At 46.1% G+C, this 19867-nt stretch overlaps 1 protein-coding gene across 4 annotated transcripts in view; it reads left to right on the forward strand.

The window, feature by feature from the left end:
• Positions 1 to 19867, forward strand: part of negr1 (neuronal growth regulator 1) — a 145552-nt gene that overhangs the window by 117421 nt on the left and 8264 nt on the right. For 2 of the 4 annotated variants that reach the window (XM_089000702.1, XM_089000703.1), the window contains one exon: positions 14823 to 14876. The exons of the other annotated variants lie outside the window; for them this stretch is intronic. In XM_089000702.1, coding sequence (XP_088856828.1) covers positions 14823 to 14876 — 54 coding nt within the window. The remainder of the gene's footprint in view (positions 1 to 14822; positions 14877 to 19867) is intronic. 4 annotated transcript variants of the gene reach the window in all.

Consider the following 19867-nt stretch of genomic DNA (forward strand, 5'->3'; position numbering starts at 1 on the left):
AATCTTTCACATTTTTTTCCTAAATTCAATCACACATTTACTCGCTCTTAGTTTTGATTTAAAGCCTTGAGAGGTGTGAGGTCTCCACTCGCGCAACCATCACAGTAGCAATTCCGCACGTGCAGTTTGCTTTCATAGTCTGTTGCTGTGAAAATACGCTGCAGTTTCACTGTTCATGATTCGTTACGGCTTCTGTTGGCACCACAGGCTGAAATTTCCTGTTTTTTTCTGGCCAATTACCCTCACTATTTTTTACTTTGTGGAGCAAAGAACAAAACGACAACAATGGAGACCGGGGAACATTGTCTTCTACAATAGATGGACCTAGATGACAAGCTAATATGTTTAATACTTTGCGTAATTGATCAATAGAATAGCGGAGCAACTGGTATGAGCATCCACCAAATGGAAGTAGGAACTACTGTATCTTGAGAAATACTACTGTCATCGCAGCATGCAATTAAACAGGCCAATCACGATAAAAGATGTGCACAGCATTCAAAGCCCGAGGTAGTTTGTGTCGCGGAAAGTGTTGCTGGTAGCTACTGACTGCCTTGCTCTTGGTTGACTATTGGCCAGGTACCCCGAACTGCCACTTAAACAGCGCCATCAAAGTGTCTTGTAGATATCTCTTCTGCGCTTCATCAGCTGGCTTTGGCCATAGCTGAATTCAAGCTGTTCAATTCAAGCCTAACATCCTGCAGACAAAGAGTGCAACTCAGTTTGGCAGATGTGTAAGAGGAGAACTCTACAGTGCGCTCCCAAAGCTGGGTTTTTAACCCCTTTGTGTTTTCCTCCCTGTCCAACATTTTTAAACAAATTCTGTTGACTTGCATCACTTGTTTCCCTCTCTCACCCCTCACACCACTGCTATCCTCGTCCACAGTCTCGTCACCTCCCGTATCGATTATTGTAATTCACTTCTTTTCGGGGTCAATCAAAAATGTCTCCATAAACTCCAACTAGTCCAAAATTCCTCAGCCCGGATCATCACAAAAAACCCCTCATTTCACCACATCACTCCTGTCCTCCAACAGCTCCACTGGCTCCCTGTTAAACTCCGTATTGAATTCAAGATACTTCTGTTTACATTTAAAGCCATCCATAACCTTGCCCCCCCCTATCTGTCTGACCTAATTCAAATCTCCGTTCCTACTCGGGCCCTCAGATCCTCTTCCTCCCTCCACCTCTACACGCCCTCTGCCCGTCTCACAACGATGGGGTGCAGAGCTTTCAGCCGCTCCGCTCCTAAACTCTGGAACTCACTTCCACCCAACATCCGCAACATTGACTCCCTTCCTACTTTCAAATCTCACCTGAAAACCCACCTCTTTAAACTTGCTTACATGGTCTAATTTATTATGCTGTTTTATTATTTATTGCTTTATGCATGATTTTACTGTTTTGTGTGTTGTCTTTGTTGTAAAGTGTCCTTGAGTGTTCAGAAAGGCGCTTGTAAATTAAATGTATTATTATTATTATTATTATTGTTTCACATTCAACAGTGTGGTGATATCGACTGAGTGGATGCACATGCACTGTCCTGATAGCACAGTATCAAGTGGGATATACAAAGCTCTTTTTGTCGTCTTCCCTTTCATTCCTTATTCACCTCATTTGTTCGTCTTGATCCCGCATGGAGTTGCCTCTGACTTTCATTGTGAACTCAGCACTCATCTTAGCGGTGCTCAATTTACGTTTAGCACTATTTTTGAGCCAAGTCTTCGCAGAAACACAGAGCGTCTCTGGGTGACTTAAATAAGTGAACTAAAATCAACACCCCAACACATACTTGCTTCAATCACTGTCAAGCCTAAAATTCAAGCTCTCACTCAGACCAACAATGCACGACGGTTTCGGATAATAACCCCATTAGAAGCAGAGTATATCCACTGACTTCACTGCTGTCTTCCAAATCTTTTATATTGACAAACCACACCTGAAGAGCTTGAGGTTTTTTTATGTGGTTAGAAAAGGTCATGGCATTAAGAAATGGCAGTCTCTTTGAAAGGACGTAATGCACTTAAATAAGGTTATATCGAGCAGCTCAATTTCAGCTCTCTCTGGCGAAGCGAGAAGATAGTTAACCTTACACTCATACTGAAGGCTATGAATGCAAGTTTGCATGGTGCAGACACTCACTCATCGAGGGAATAGTAAATCATGTATGTTGTTGTGTTGTTTCATGTTATACACAGTATATGATTGTATTGTATTATCGAGCAATGACTATGTATCTAAAACCGTTCATGAATTTAGTATATTCGAATCATGCAAAAAAAATACTAGTATGCACTCTCGTATTTCTGCCTAAAAGCTTTGAATGAATGAATGATGTCTGAATGCTATTTATGTGAACAAATAGTACAGAATATAGCTTGTATCTCGTGTGCTTTAGTCAGAAAAGAGGCACCACTGCGCACTTTTAGAGCTGTGTTAAATGATTCACTTACACACTTTGATGAAATCTCTGCACTTTGGTTAGAATAACGTTGAAATGATTGTGTCCTATGTCATATCCAACCATGCACATACTGTACAGTATTCTCTCATAGACATCCTTCCTCTTGTGTACTCAGTGGGTGATACGAAGGACTTGCATTTTTTTATTGCGTATTTCGATTGCTGGTGGCTTGGAGTTTGTCTGAAAGTACCACTGCAGTTGTTGTATTGGTGCCAAATACACACTAATTTATTTGTACAATCCTCTGGTTAATTTACTTTTATTGTATGAGCGCAATACAGAGTCCTGATATTTATGCTCAGTCAATCAGTAACAGGAAAATAAAGCTGAAAATTTGGTCTGCGAACTTTGCAACTGAAACAAACCAACTGTGTCCGATTTGATGGAAGGATTTGCGTATGGCTGTACACATTAGTTGTGGATGGCTGCTGCTGACAATCAATGATACACTTCTTGCAGACACACTTGCGCAAACACTTTCCTGCACAGCTCAGCGACTTCTCATTTTAGCCGAGTTGGTCTCATACAACCGAGGAATTAAAATGCAAGTGTTTAAGGGCAAAGCTCCGAAGGCCCAAAATAGAAACTATTAACTTGTTACTATTTCCCTGGCCTTCTAATTGATGAGTTATTCAAGACTCTTGAGAAGGTTCTCTTTAAATTCACCAATAACAATGAGCAGATGTCAATGAACATGCTGAGACAATGTCTTTGACAAACACGCAGTGCCTTAGAAGTCATTAACTCACCTTGTATTTACAGTATTTGCTTATTTTTGTTTGAACATCTCAATCGCTCCTAAGAGGTCTGCCACCTTTGATTTTTAATTAATTTGCGCACTGTGTCACTTGAAAAGCAGACCTGCGGATTAAGCCATTTTGTTCTTCCTAATGCCATAAAACATGGCAAGATCTGTTTGATGCTGGGTGGCTCCCAGTGGGGCTCCAGTCAGAGATCTGCATACCAACGTGAAACAGCAGTATTACAAGGGTTTGTGCCTTTCACCACAAGGAGACTTTGAAATCACTGAGAAATATCAGACATTCTATTGTTGTTTATTAGCTTTTCTTTTGAATGATATTGTAGTTTATATCTTTAGTGAGTTTGCTTTGAAAATAAGACATTTAGCAGATTAATGTGGACTGAGATGACGAATAACTCAGAATTATTATTTTTTTCCCCCAGATCAGACCATGACCTAATTTAAAGCATATTGAAATATCAATAAAAAAGACAATGCGCATCTCCTTCAAGAATATGTATCTCTCACCAGCCATCAAAGTCAGGTCTTTGCATTTTGCTTGCATATGAATATGCGAGCCTTGCTCTATATGCTTCTCGCATGTAAGGCCCGTGTGAATTAAATTCTCACAACAAAAATGGTGCAATTACTGTTTACATGTAACAAAAGTGAAGAAAAATGTCATCATCAATCATGCCAAGCTGCCAACCCTCATGACCTAGCTGTAGTTTGTTACAAATAATAACAAATGTCCCATTTTCCTGTATGTTAATATTGAAAGTTATGGATATTTAATAAGCCAGATATTTAAAAGATCGCTATTCTACTGAGGTTGACAGCAGTGACACATTGCAATCGATTGCATCATCACTCACTCATAGGCAGTGGAAGTTATCGTATGCATCCAACGTTTGCCAAAAAAAAAATAATATCCAGAAAATTGTAAGTGTATTTCTCGATATTAGCAGCTCTGTCATACCATGTTGGTCAAAACCATTATTGTCACAATATACTAAGAGAAATTGCTCTAGAATTTAACATTGGTATTGTAGCAGTTGAGGAATGAGAACACACGGTCGATTGGAGTACGTCTTTATTCCAACTGCTACCAAGGAGAAAGTAAAGTAAAACCGAAACTGCAGTGAAATATATGTGACATAAACCCGCCCCCTCCCGTACACCTGCTGTGTGAGATGCCCGGTCCCAGTGCCCGCCACACAGCCCCCCCCAGAACACCCAGAAGGACAGTCAAGGCAAAAATCTTGCAGGGGGCTTGACCAGCCTGCCACAACGACTATGCAGTCCGTCGTTCGGTGGTAAAGGTGAAATTGCTCGGGCAGGTGATCCGGGTGAGAACTGAGTGGGGGAACGACACTCAACCCTGGCATGCCGCGGAGAGGCTGGAGGTTTTGGAGGGCGTCCGCGACGTGGGACCTGGGCCGGCGAAACGTCCTCGCCTGCAATTATGTGAGCCGGCTTGAGTCTGTCTATAGAAACGCCCTCCCTTCTCCCACCCATATCGAGCACAAAACTCTTTTCCCCGTGTTCGAGCACTCTAAACGGGCCATCATACGGCGGCCGGAGGGGAGAGCGGTGGGCATCATGACGCACGAAGACGAAACGGGCTGACCTGAGAGCAGACGGAACAAATATTTTGGGGACGCCGTGGTGAAATGGTGCTGGAGCCAGGGGCTCCCCTGGCAAAAGGGGGAAAGAAGGTGCACCCGAAGCTTCAGGCAGGAATTCACCAGGGATGCGGAGTGGCTGACCGAGTACTAACTCTGCCGGAGCGGCGTTAAGGTCTTCTTTAGGAGCTGAACGTAACCCGAGCAGGACCCACGGAAGCCGGTCAACCCAGTTACCGTCCGATAGTGCGGCCCGTAGCGCGGCTTTAAGTGACCGGTGGAAACGTTCACACATCCCGTTAGCCTGTGGGTGGTAGGCCATAGTGCGGTGTACCTGCACACCCAAGGACTGCGCCATGTCCGACCAGAGCTCGGACACAAACTGGGGGCCTCTGTCCGAAGTGATATCGGACGGCGTGCCGAAACGTGCGACCCAGGATGACAGAAATGCGCGGGCAATGTCTGTCGAGGTTGTGGAGGACAGGGGGACAGCTTCCGGCCACCTAGTGGTCCGATCGACCATGGTGAGGAGATGTGTGCAACCCTGCGAAGGAGGGAGGGGCCCAACCAGGTCCACATGGACGTGGTCAAATCTCCTGGCCGGAATCGGAAACGTTTCTAGGTTCGCCCGGGTGTGCCTGTGGACTTTGGCGCGCTGACATGCCACGCATGCAGCTGCCCACTTCCTGACGTCCTTTCTTAACCCAGGCCAGACAAACTTGGCCCCAAGTAGTTTGACTGACGCCCGGACGCCAGGGTGTGAAAGGGAATGAATTGAATCAAATATTCGCCGACGCCACTCCTGCGGAACCACGGGACGAGTGCGACCCGTAGACACATCGCAGAGGAGAGCGGGACCCCCTTCACACACTGCCACCTCCTCCAGTTTCAGGGCCGTGCCTGCTGCCTTGAGTTCGTGGATGTCCGGATCCTCAGATTGGGCCGTGGCCATCTCTGAGAAATCCACCCCGAGCTGGACTGGACAAACAATCGTGCGTGACAGGCAATCGGCCATAGGGTTACATTTGCCGGCCACATGCCGAATGTCTGTTGTGAATTCGGAAATAGCCGCGAGATGCCGTTGCTGTCGGGCCGACCACGGTTCGGTCACCTTGGACATGGCGAATGTAAGGGGTTTATGATCTACGTAGGCGGTGAACCGGCGCCCCTCGAGGAGGAAACGAAAATGGCGCGTTGCAAGATAGAGTGCTAACAACTCTCTGTCGAAAACACTATACTTGCGTTCGTTATCTTGCAGCTTCCGACTGAAAAATGCAAGGGGCTGCCATTCGTTCTCCACAAGCTGCTCAACCACCGCCCCTACGGCAACATCAGACGCGTCGGTAGTCAAGGCCACCTGTGCGGTTGAGATAGGGTGGACCAGAAGAGTTGCACCCGCAAGAGCCTCCTTGGCTCGTTCAAAGGACTGCACTCGTTGCGGGGCCCACTCGACGGGGTCATTAGCCTTCTTTTTTCTCAAGGCGCCGTAGAGGGGTTGTAGGAGGTCGGCTGCGTGAGGAAGAAACCGGTTGTAAATATTTATCATGCCCAAAAACTCATGCAAAGCTTTAACTGTGGCTGGGCGGGGGAAATTCCCCACAGCCTGCACTTTGGCGGGTAAGGGGATGACACCCTGTGGAGAAATCCGGTGCCCCAAGAAATCGATCTTGGGCAAACCAAATTGGCACTTCACAGGGTTAACGATAAGGCCATGCACATCAAGACGCTTGAAAACCGTTCTTAAGTGCGACAGGTGTTCCTCTGGTGAAGGGCTGGCCACAAGAATGTCGTCGAGGTAGACGAACACAAAATCTAGGCCTCGCAAGACTGAGTCCATCAGTCTCTGAAAGGTCTGTGCCGCCCCCTTCAGGCCAAAAGGCATACGGAGAAATTCAAAGAGGCCAAAAGGGGTTATTACTGCAGTTTTTGGCACATCTTCTGCCCGTACCGGAACCTGGTGATAACCGCGAACGAGATCAACTTTGGAAAAGATCACGGCTCCGGCCAAACATGCGGAAAAGTCCTGGATGTGCGGAATTGGGTAACGGTCGTGTGTGGTTACATTATTAAGCCGACGAAAATCACCGCACGGCCGCCAAGAGCCGTCACTTTTGGGCACTATGTGCAATGGTAAGGCCCACGGGCTGTTGGAACGCCTCACGATGCCCAAGCGCTCCATCGTCGCGAACTCCCCTTTCGCCATTGCCAATTTTGCCGCGTCGAGGCGACGAGCGCGGGCAAAAACTGGCGGGCCAACCGTGGGAATGAAATGTTGTACCCCGTGTTTTGTATCGGCATTGGAAAAGGCGGGTGTGGTTAACGACGGATAATCGGTAAGCAGGCGTTCATAAACGTTACCTGACGTTAAATAATTTGCGTGTGTCAACGCTCCAAGCCCTCCAGCCTCACATGGGAAAGTGGTGAAAGAGATGGCGTCGATCAAACGACGGTTAGCAATGTCCACAAGCAGTCCATGAGCGCATAAAAAATCCGCGCCGATTATCGGAACTGTAATCGAGGCCACAATAAAGTCCCACTCGAATTTTCGTTCGTGGAAACACACAGTTACCGACCTGGTGCCAAAGCTGGCGATGGGCGAGGAGTCTGTGATAAAAAGCAGCTTGCTTTCGTTGCCGGCACCCACGGCCGCTATTGGGTGCCGGCGCTGGCGTTTCCCGGAGCCTCGTAGGTGCAGGGTGGTGTGCAGCGTCGGGCCTTGGCGCCAAACCGCTGGTGGAAAAAACAGAGGGTTTTCTCGTGTCGCTTCCGCGTGACCACTCCGGCTACTAGGGTCGGGTCGATGTTCGCTGCCGCTCCGCCGAGGGGTTCGGCCGTCACGCTTTGCACGGCGAACCTCCGTGTCGCCAGCAGCACCCGGTCCGCTTCTTCAGCCAAACCTCGGTAGTCGCTGGTGGCTAGGCACGTCGAGTTGGCTAGCACGGCGCGCACAGAGGCCGATAGCTGGCGAAGGAACACGTGGGGGAACAGGAATCCGCCGTCATCCGAACCCAGTAGCGACAACATTTTGTCCATCAGGTCCACTGCTGTTCTGTCGCCGAGTCCGGGAAGAGAAAGAAGCCTGTCTGCTCTCTCAGAGGCCGACAACGTGAACCGTCGGAGCAGCAGGTGTTTGAGCACTGCGTATTTTTCGCTCGGTGGAGGTGCACGCAAGAGAGGCAGCACACGACGAGTCGTCTGTTCGTTGAGAGACGCCACGACCAGATAATATTTCGGCTCATCTGTCGTGACACCTCGTAGGTGGAAAAGCGCTTCCACATGTTGGAACCACGAAGCCGGGTCTCTACTCCAAAACTCGGGCAGCTTCACGGCGTAAGCGGCAGCTGCGAGCTGAGGCGCCGGTCGTGGCGGCATGGCCGTGGAAGATATCTCTTCATCTGCTGCCATGAACATTTCGAACGTCGGGGTCACCAGTGTAGCAGTTGAGGAATGAGAACACACGGTCGATTGGAGTACGTCTTTATTCCAACTGCTAACAAGGAGAAAGTAAAGTAAAACCGAAACTGCAGTGAAATATATGTGACATAAACCCGCCCCCTCCCGTACACCTGCTGGGTGAGATGCCCGGTCCCAGTGCCCGCCACAGTATCAAAATTCAGTGGTGGGTGTGCGATTGTTAACTAATTAAACATTGTTTACGAAATTGTCTGTGGTGTTCCAATCAATTACATTCAATTGTACATTCAGACATTTGATTACAGATTACACCAAATTAGAGTTATTCCCCTTTACATGTTGCTATAATTATCTGCATTTGAGTGAATAAAATAAATTGAAATGACAATCTGCCTTTGGCCTGAATGACACGGAAGAAGAAATGGGAATAGATTGGCTTTGATGATGGTGTTGCTTCTTCTACCCACCCATTTCAAATACACGAACACATCAACACGCCAAATTTAATTTCTCACTCAAGGCAGAATCCTCCCCCTCTGTAATCTGAGTGACTATTGTTTTCCCTTAGATTTGGGTTTAGCAATTCTCCATTAGAAATGCTCATAGATGGAGCAAAGAATGGGAGAAAAAAAATTGTAATCGTAATTGTGACTCTGAATCAAAGGATGTTTTTATGCGCATTGATAAGATCATGTCTGAGCAATTCCTGTGTGAGATGGTCATCTGCCCCTTTCTGATGTGCTAAACATTATTGTCATTGCACAAAGAGCACACAGCTCTTCCCGAAAGCTGGAGAGCGGTGTTACCTGTGGTCTGTTGAAAGCTGATATCAACTTCAAATAAAGAAAACTCACGATACCCTTCCTGCATCTAGCTGAGTGAACTTTTATCCTCTTTCCACCTGCTTGCTGTCTCGCCGCACGACAATTGGTGGCAGTGGTGGGATCGTTACGCCTTGCTGGAGTGGAAAGGATAAAAGGAAGCCGAGATGGAGAAGGTGGGAGGAGGAAGAAGAGGGACAAAGGACAAGCTGGAGAGCGGTGTTACCTGTGGTCTGTTGAAAGCTGATATCAACTTCAAATAAAGAAAACTCACGATACCCTTCCTGCATCTAGCTGAGTGAACTTTTATCCTCTTTCCACCTGCTTGCTGTCTCGCCGCACGACATTGTCATGCGGCGAGACAGCAAGCAGGTGGAAAGAATTATAAAAGTTCACTCAGCCAGATCCAGGAAGGATATCTTGAGGTTTCTTTATTTGAAGTTGCAATGGATGTCGGTTTTCGACAGACCACAGGTAACACTGCTCTCCAGGCTGTCCTTTCTCCCTCTTCTTCCGGGACGAGCGGACGCTGGCGCGCTTTGGCTGCCGCTGCTTTCCCGCGTAATGTTTTTTACCTGTTTTTTACCTTCTTTTAGCCTTTTAAACCTCTTTTTAGCTTTTTTATGGTTCACGAACCTCTGGAATTACCAGACAGTCACCAAACGAACGTTGGCTATCGATCCATCGCATGATTCCGGTCGCTTATCCGGATCACTGACGAAGCCGCGTTATCATCTCCACCCACCTGTTCCCGCTGTCGAGGGCTACCTGGCCGCTGCCTCCCTCTGTGTGTTGCTGGTGAATATCATGGCGCTTCTCCATCGACCTGTTGGGCGGCTACAGTACTCGGCGGCGGAGCTGCTGAAGTTCCGCTCCCGATGGACGAGCGTGCCACCGGCGATTCTCCGGTTTCCGGAAATCGCTCGTCGCCCTTCACGGAGGTATATCCACCGCGGATCACGTCGAGGCTTTCACCTCGATGGCTCCAAGGATATCACCTCCCTGTGGTCATCCGTCCGCCAGCCGCGCAGAGGGAGTAGCCGCAAGATCGACCACCGTATGTTAGCCGGCCTGGCTAGGTCGGCTAATGCGCCTCGTCGTGGGGACGCCACCAGCGTCAACTTCGGCCTCCTCAACGTCCGCTCGCTTACGGGAAAGGGGTGTCTTATCCAAGACATCCTAATTGACCGTAAGCTTGACTTTTTTTGTATAACTGAGACTTGGCAAACGGCGGGAGACTTCTCCGAGCTCAATGGCGCAACTCCACCAGGCTTTGTTTACATTGCTAAGCCCCGCCTCTCAGGCCGCGGAGGTGGACTTGCGATACTTTACCGCAAGAACTGGAGAATCCTTCAAGTTTCTATCCAGGAAACCCAATCCTTTGAATGTCTTGCGTGTAAAATTTCTGGACCCTCACCCACCATCATAGCCACTGTATACCGTGCACCAAAACCACATTGTGACTTTCTAAAAGAATTCTCTGAGGTCCTCACACACCTCTCCACCCTGTCACCGAATATAATTATTCTCGGAGACTTCAACATCCACATGGACAATTCCACTCTTCCCCTCACTAAAGACTTCACCTCCTCACTCGACAGCCTTGGTCTGCACCAATTCTCGGATTTTCCCACCCACATAAAAGGCCACACCCTGGACCTCATCTGCATGTCTGGCCTTACCCCTAAGAATTGCACAGCTGATGAAATCCCTATAACAGACCATTTCCTGGTTTCATTCAATGTTTCCATCACTCTCTCTCTCCCCAAACCACCCCGTGTCATCACATATCGCAACATCAAGAACATCAACGTTGCCACCCTTGCTGAGATGATTGCCACCCTGACTCTGGACCACAACTCTTCTCCTGATGAACTTGTCTCCCGGTACAACGCGGACCTCACGAACACCCTCAACGCCCTTGCTCCTCTAAAGTCCCGGTCTGTTCAATTTACCCGACCTGCACCCTGGTTCACCCCCCATCTCCGCTCCATCAAGACAAAGACTCGCCAACTTGAAAGACTTTACAGAAAGTCCGGGCTCACTATCCACAAGGACATGTATGCAACTCACCTTACCCTTTATAAGGACTCTATCTCACGCGCAAAATCGCTTTATTACTCTGGACTCATTGATTCAAATTCTGGTAACTCTCGGGCCCTCTTTTCCCTCTATCACAAAATCACACAATCTCCTATCTCTCTCCCCTCACACTTTTATTCCTCTGAGACATGCAACACTCTGCTGATGTTTTTTAGCGAAAAGATCAACAAAATCCATCAGCACCTCGGGTCCTCTGTCCGTCCCCCTTCTCCCAGCCTTTCTACTCCTTCCAAACTTTTTTCCGCTTTTGCACTCCCACATCCCTCTATAATCTCAGACATTATCACTAAATCCAAGAACTCCTCCTGTCAACTCGATCCCCTCCCCACTATCCTTATCAAGTCCTGCCTACCCTCTCTTCTCCCATTTATTTCTACTATTATTCACTCCTCATTATCAACTGGAATTGTTCCTATCCCACTCAAAACCGCAGCTGTCACTCCAATCTTGAAAAAACCTGGCTCAGACCCAAACGATTTCAATAACCTACGTCCAATTTCCCACCTTCCATTCATCGCCAAAATTCTTGAAAAGACAGTTGTTTCCCAGCTTCACTCACACCTCACTCACAATAACCTCTACGAACAATTCCAGTCTGGTTTCCGCCCCCGCCACAGTACTGAATCGGCTCTCATAAAAATCACGAATGATCTTTTTATGGCAGCCGATGCCGGTTCACTCTCCATCCTCATTCTTCTCGACCTGACCTCAGCTTTTGACACCATTTCCCACCCTATCCTTCTCGACAGACTTTCCACCCTAGGCATCAGCCACACCCCACTCCGCTGGTTTCACTCCTATCTCTCTGATCGCGCACAATTCATCCAAATCAACTCGTTCACCTCACGGTCCTCTCCGGTGTCCTCTGGTGTGCCTCAAGGGTCTGTCCTGGGGCCACTTCTCTTTATTATCTACCTACTTCCTCTTGGCAATATTTTCCGTAAGTTTGGCATTCACTTTCACTGCTTCGCGGATGACACCCAACTCTACCTCTCCAGCAAACCCGACGCTTCTCTTCCACCTTCATCCCTCTCATGTTGCCTCTCAGAAATTAAATCCTGGCTTTCCCATAACTTTCTCAAGCTCAACAGTGAAAAAACTGAACTTCTTCTTGTCGGTACCAAATCCACCCTCCACAAAACTAACAGTTTCTCCCTCACCATTGACAGTTCTACCGTGTCCCCCTCCCCTCAGGTCAAGAGTCTGGGTGTCATCCTCGATAGCTCACTTTCCTTTCACTCCCATATTAATAACATTACTCGGTCTGCTTATTTCCACCTCCGTAATATTAACCGTCTCCGTCCCTCGCTCACCCCTCACTCCGCTGCTATCCTTATCCACAGTCTTGTCACCTCCCGCATCGATTATTGCAACGCACTCCTCTTCGGTGTCAATCAGAAATTTATCCATAAACTCCAACTCGTCCAAAATTCTTCAGCCCGGATCATCACCAAAACACCCTCCTTTCACCACATCACCCCTGTACTCCAGCAACTCCACTGGCTACCGGTTAAACATCGTATCGAATTCAAAATACTTCTGTTTACTTTCAAAGCCATCCATAACCTTGCTCCTCCCTATCTTTCTGACCTGCTTCAAATCTCTGTTCCCTCTCGGTCCCTCAGATCCTCATCCTCCCTTCACCTCTATGTGCCCTCTGCCCGTCTCACCACGATGGGATGCAGAGCTTTCAGCCGCTCTGCTCCCAAACTCTGGAATTCACTCCCACCCAACATCCGTAATATTGACTCCCTCCCTATTTTCAAGGCTCATCTCAAAACCCATTTGTTTAAAATTGCTTTCAATGTCTAATTCTCTCTATTTTATTATTTATCATTTTACTTATGGTTTTATTGTTATGTGCTGTGTTCTATTGTTTTTATTGTGAAGTGTCCTTGGGTGTTTTGAAAGGCGCTTGAAATAAAATGTATTATTATTATTATCAGCACATCTAAGCCATTATACAGAATGCACTTGGAGCAGATTGGTGAGCTTGTATATCATACTACCGACGTCACTTTTTTGTTTCCTAACTGACATCAGAAAAACATTTTATAGCATCTAAAATACCCAAAACACGCAGTATGATATTTTTATTTAAATGCAAAACACCAATAAAAATGACTTAACGTGTCCAAAATCTGCAAAAAATTGAGCTGCGAATTGGGCATTTTCAGAAAGTCCCGCCCCCAGTTCGTGATGTCACGCCTAAACGTCTTGCATTGCTCGAGAATCAAAACAATGGCTTCGGATTCGGAGAATATGCTTTCTTGTTAAACATCCAGTTATGAATATGATTCAAATAGTTCTGAAGAGGAAAGCATATATGTTTGCAATTGATTAAAGAATTTATTACGTGCCATTTTAAGGCAACATTGGGGGGAAATGTATCACCAAGGGGGAGGCAGGGAATGGCTACCGGGCTCCGTGTGAGGAATTAATCAGCCCGTTTCCACGGGCTTCTGGGTTCCTTACATGGAGCTTGTTCGCCCTCTTCTGGCTCTTTTTGTCATCATCAATCATGCACAGCTCAGCGACTTCTCATTTTAGCCGAGTTGGTCTCATACAACCGAGGAATTAAAATGCAAGTGCAAGTGCAAGTGCTTAAGGGCTCCAGCTGTCGTTTGTTCGCGTTGTGTTGTCTGCTCAAAGCTATGTGGACTCCTCCTCCTATGTGGACTTCCTATGTGGACTCCTTTCTCAGCGGCTTTCAAAACTGTCACGTACACTTTTCAGTTAGGGTGTAGTCCGAAGCAGGCTTCTGATTGGCTGCCGGTGCCGAGTATGCAAATTGCCAAACGAACGTTTGTTTGGCAATTTCATACACGGCACCAGCAGCCAACCACAAGCCTGTTTCGTGCTCCGGACTACACCCTGACTGAAAAGTGTATGTACTTGAGCGTTTTGAAAGCTGCTGAGAAAGAGGAGTCCGCGTGGCTTGTGGCGTTTTGCTTGGGGCTTTTGCTTTATTCAATAAAACAAACGTTTGATTTGAAAAAAATCACTTTTTTTTTCTTGAAGAAGTTTGTCGGCCATCCGGGCCGAGACGTTTTGAAAGTTGTACGCCCGCCGTAAAAGTTGTACGCCCCGGGCCACCGGTCAGACGCTATTTCAAACACTGCAATGGGCCATTGACCCCAGGCCATAGTTTACAAAATTGAAAGTCAGGTCAAATATCACAGAATAGCCCATTCAATACAGAATTTGAACCCGAAATGTGTTCATTTAATTTATACTTGCCTTATTTTCTCTTTTGAAATTATATTTAGCCAAAACACATAGCTCCTTTTCTTTGACCAGGTAAGCTCACGTGTAAGCTTCGATCTTTAGTCAGATGGTGTGTGAAGAACACACCATCTCCAGTTCCAAAATGAGTCATAATGATATCAGCAAAGATGTTCTTGAACCCTTTCACCAAAAAATCATTTTCTCAAGAGGTTCTTCAAGGTGTTTTTATTTGTTCTGATATGTTCTTTCATTTTAGTTGATCATGTTTTTATTGATAACGCAGCAAGAGGTGTCGGTAGATCCGGGTGGATATTATCCACTTCTGAAAGTGAATTTGAAAGGAAGCTATTTGTGCACTCTTGTAGTAGTATGTGGTATGAGAGGCAGGTTTGGAACCACTCCTGAATCAATGTTGCTCTCTTTAGGAGACGACAGCTTTTATCTGGACCTCAGGCAGGCAGGCAGGAGTAAACCAAGTGGTGAGTAGAGACTGTATTGTGTGCAACGCCTCTGGTTCTGTGTTTGTTTAATAAAAGGAACACTTCATGTGTAACGCTGTCGGAGCCTGTGGGTGTGCCCTATCTAAAGCAAGGATTTAGGAATAATGTGTTTGCACATATGGCATGTGCTACTATTGAGTTGTGACTCTACTTCTTACAGCCTTGCAACTGCAAGACATAATCTACTGCCCATGCTAATCACCTGGCAATTGATTAGGTCCTTTTTGGGGCCAACAATTTCTATGAACCACCGATGATCTGAGTGAGATCAATAAATAGCTCATTGTAGGCAAAAACATTAGGGCTGGGTGAAAGAGTTCAGGCTCCAGGTCTGCACAAGTGAGGCAAAATCAAGTCCTGTTCAAGTAGCCTCAGGTGAGAATACAAGAACCAGGAGGTTTGCAGTGATAAACCTATTTCAAGCAGGACCAAAATACACATAGCCCTCCAGTTCGCTCATGCGGTGTTATCACCACCATGATGGGAAATGATAACAGTGAGCTGCACTATCATAATACTACATACATAACAGTAGGAATCATTATTTTTGGAACGTACAGTGGGCAATGCATGAAACGAAGGGCAGGAAGACAAGGTTGCTACGTGGCAGGAGATCAGATGGTATCAGGCTGTATTGATGGATCAACTCATGAGAAGGTAACTAGCATGGGTTGCTCATAATTTACCAGAGTGTCATTGTCATCACTGTGGGTGAGGTACAGATGCACTTGACTCAGCACAATCTTTGTGTCTGCAACACAGAAATAAACCCCTTATAAAAATGAACACCTAGAGGGTACAGGGGAACTATTGGCGAAAGTGGGAATGAGAGACCTAAATATGAGATGGGGATTATTAGAGAGACACTGAGAAACACACACAGAGAGAGAGAGAGAGAGAGAGAGAGAGAGAGAGAGAGAGAGAGAGAGAGAGAGAGAGAGAGAGAGAGAGAGAGAGAGAGAGAGAGAGAGAGAGAGAGAGAGAGAGAGAGAGAGAGAGAGAGAGTTTGGTTCCGTGTGCATGTGTGTGTCTGCGTGTGTGTGTGTGTGTGTGTGTGTGTGTGTGTGTGTGTGTGTGTGTGTGTGTGTGTGTGTGTGTGTGTGTGTGTGTGCGTGCGTGTGTATATGATGCTGTGGGAATTTCGTGCATGCTGACACTATTTGTTTGTCTCTCAGTGCATTTTGTTAAGCCACAAATATTAAACAGATTTAGAGGGAGCAGTCAAAGTCATTGAGTAATTATACTTTTTGAAAGACTGTGATTAAAAATTCAACGCTTCCACCTTAGTCCTGGAATGTTTACTCTCTAGGTGTTGGGAGGGGAAAATAATCAAGTATCTTTTTAAAAATAAAGATTTACCCAGGAGTAGTGCTTGTAAAATGCATCATTTACAGGCTCCCAAATTCCAGACTTCAAGTCAAAAACAGAAGGGTGCAATAAACACAAGCCCAAACCACAGGGGGTGTTTTCTCCACTGATAATTGTGATATTAGTGAAATGTAAGGCATGCAAATAGACACCGCTTAAGACATTTGAACCAAGTAAGGGGTCCACGGTCGACGAATTATGATATGCTTTAAGAACAACCAGGGAAATGCCTTCCCTGATGAGATTCCTTCTTCAGCTCACCATGTTATGACTTCAGATACCCCACTGATTCGTTGATTGAGTCAAGCTGAAGGCCAAATTCCCCTTTCAATCAGAGGCCAACTATCGGCTGATCCCACTCTTGCTCTTGCTCTCTTATTCTGAGCCCACCGCTGAGAGGGGCCATTCAAGCTTTGATTCCCAAAACCATTCAGTTAGGTGTTCATAAATGTTCTGGGTCAGGTAGCATGTTATGTGGAAAGTGAAGATTCTGCGAGGCAGTTAAATGATCTCTGAAGGCTATTTTGATAATGGAGGCTTTTCATTACTTGTTGTAATGCAAATGATTGGTGAGGCTCATGAGCTTGAAGGTGTGTGTGAATGAGGGCTCTAAGGAATTGGTGCGCCTGGTGATCACAGCCAAGGTGATAAATCGCAAACATCAAAACTGCTCGCCTTGAACAAGAACAGGGTTAGAAATGATTAGACTCATGGGTCAGTGAGTCCAGTTACCATTGTCTCAAACTGACTGGCTATAATACAGTGCGATGCTCATGGTTGACACGCATCATGCCATTTGTTGTTGGAGTGATGCTACTTACGATGGGCCTTCAACATATCTTGTAAAAAGAAAATGGATGGTGACACATTCTTTGAGGGTGGATGACGCCACCACCAAATGTCGTGATTGTTTATCAACTAGCCATCTTGCCGCAGCTATCTCAGTGCATCAAAGACCAACATGGACGAGCCGCGAGGATAGGACTTACAGACCACTGACATGCTGGTCAAGGACACTGAGCCCCTCCTTCCACCTTACAGCCCATCTGAAGAAGCATCCTTTGGGAAAGTGGGATGCTGCCTGGCTGGCTGCCTGCCTGCCTGTCCACGCATCACTCCTAACGACCTGCTTGGGGGATGGACCGAGTTGAGGGCTGAATCGTCACTCAACAATAAAAAGGGCTGAAATTCAAAACACAATCCAGTACAACCACACCATCGATATTCCTTGATTCTTCTTGCAATTATTGATGTGGTACTCATAAAAAGGAGGAGTGAGAATTTCTGTGCTAGCCAACTTTAGATTTCTGAAGTTTGAAAAGAGTGACGAGAAGGAAGAGTTTAATGTTTAATGAATGAGAAATTGCTTTGGAATGCTGAGAGGTACTCCGACATCCCAACTAAACATTGTTTTTCAATCCATATATTTTTTTGGTGGATTATTTTAGGGTCACGAAACCTTACCTGGAAAGATTGCCAATCAATCACAAGGCAAAGAAAAAAAAGAAAATATTTACAGAAACCATGTAACTCTGCCTCGTGGGAGGGCTTTGAGGCAATGCCATGGTATATATTATTTTCCTTTTGGCTTTTCCCTTCAGGGGTCGCCACAGCGAATCAGTGTCTTCCATCTTCAAAGGTTTGATTCACATGTTTTTTTTTGGCCAAGCTTTTACGTTGGATGCCCTTCCTGATACAACCCTCTATATTTATCCGGGCTTGGGACTGGCACAATAACACACTGGCTTGTGTCCCCTTGTGGCTACAGAACAAGCAATTCTATGAACGTAATAAAGATGAAGATTCTCAATAAAAAGGCGATCACAGCAAGGAAAATAGTCATATTAGTCAATAGTGACAATCATATTACATGTCATTGAATTGAGAGGTGAGTTCATGAAAATATTTTCTTTGGCGAATGATTATCATACAAGAATGCTCCTTTGAATTATAGCACACAGCGCAACATACACACAGGCAAACAAACAGATGGTACGACAACACAAACTCCAAATAGTGTCACTGTTGTATATTTCAGTATGATTCATTATCTGTGTCAGTGCTAAGTGAGGTTCATGACCCGAACATTTGTTATACATATGATATGTGGGTGACAAACCTGCTGTCCGCGGGGATTTGGAAGGATAAGGGAGAGGGGAGTGGGGGGCAGCGCAAGGAAAAGAAGTCTGTTTTGTATTCCCCAGAGACCATAGCCGATGGATCCGGTCCAGAACGACAAAACGGAAGCAGGTTTTCTTATTCATGACTTTGCCCCTTACATTGCGGAGGCTTTTTTTCGTGCCATTGTATTGCAAACCACTAATTAAAGCATATCGTTTTCATCCCCGCTCATTTTTGATCTCTCTTCATCCTTCAGAGCGCCGTTTGTCTTCCTGCCGCTCGTGGTCCTTTTTGCTTTCTTTATGATGTATTAACTCAGAGTCTGACGCTTTATTGGAGCCGGGTGCCGATGTAGATGGCAATTAAATGGAAGGCCCAATGAAGCTTCACTTCAATCACTGTCTTCTTTCACTGCTTTCTTATTTCTTTTCATTTGACTTCTTGCTTTCATCAGCGCCCGCCAAACACACACACACAGTCACTAATACGCACATCACGGTGTTGCAAGGCAGTTCCAGGTTTGGAAGTTAATTAGAATGTTAAAGCCCACAGTGTGAAAACAATGGAGGCTTTGCCTTTGCTTTTTCACAGTGCCACAAGGAGATAACAGCTACAAAGGCATACACTGTGAGCAAGTAACTCCGACAAGTCTTCTACCTGACTCAACACTTCCTAATACATGCGTGCCCATATTGCTGTTATCCAAATTACAATTATAGCAAGGGGCGGGTAATAACTGCATCTCTAAATGAAAGTGGTCCAAATGATGTCGCTGTGGTGTGGCGGGAGCACAATGCAGAGCTCTCAGACTCGGGCAAACATTGGGCTGGCTGAGCAGAACAGGAGCTGTTGCCATGGAAACCTTTGCTCGGCTCACTCGCTGAAAACTGTGTCATTATCCCGTACTGCCGATTGGAGAAGAGAGAGGAGGAGCGCGGGTGGAGAAAGAAAGAAACAAAGATGAGACAAAGAGAACTGCAAAGATAAAGGGGAAAACAAGAGCCAAAGAGCCCCACGTCACCAAACTCTGCTCTAATTTTGACACATCAAAGTGATGCTCTCCCCACTTTCTTTGCTTGTCAGTGAAACCATACTTTGCCCTGTAATAGCTAAACAACTTCAATACAGTAGTAGCAAATAATATGGGAAAATATCAAGGAAAAGCAGTGCTGTCAGGTGATAATAGGACATGTGCCACTTTGTTCTCTCCCTGCCATTGTTGAAAACAAGCTCCCTCTTGGCTCAAAATCACATTCACTGTTTGTTTTTTGTCAATACAACATCACGAGAGTCAAAAATACAGTCCAGGCTTGTTAAGGGCTGATATGTAGACAATTGTACGGGCTTCCACTTATTATGCTTGTCACTTGACTGGTGAATATTTGTACAGAGTGAGGTCCGCATCAAAGGAGGCACAGTAAACTAATTATAATGGTGTTCATTTCTTTCTGATATGGGCGTTGCACCACATGATTTCCCCC

Source organism: Hippocampus bargibanti, linkage group LG07 (assembly GCF_051943395.1).
Source record: "Hippocampus bargibanti isolate YZ-2025 linkage group LG07, ASM5194339v1, whole genome shotgun sequence".
In the NCBI taxonomy this organism is placed as follows: Eukaryota; Metazoa; Chordata; class Actinopteri; order Syngnathiformes; family Syngnathidae; genus Hippocampus; species Hippocampus bargibanti.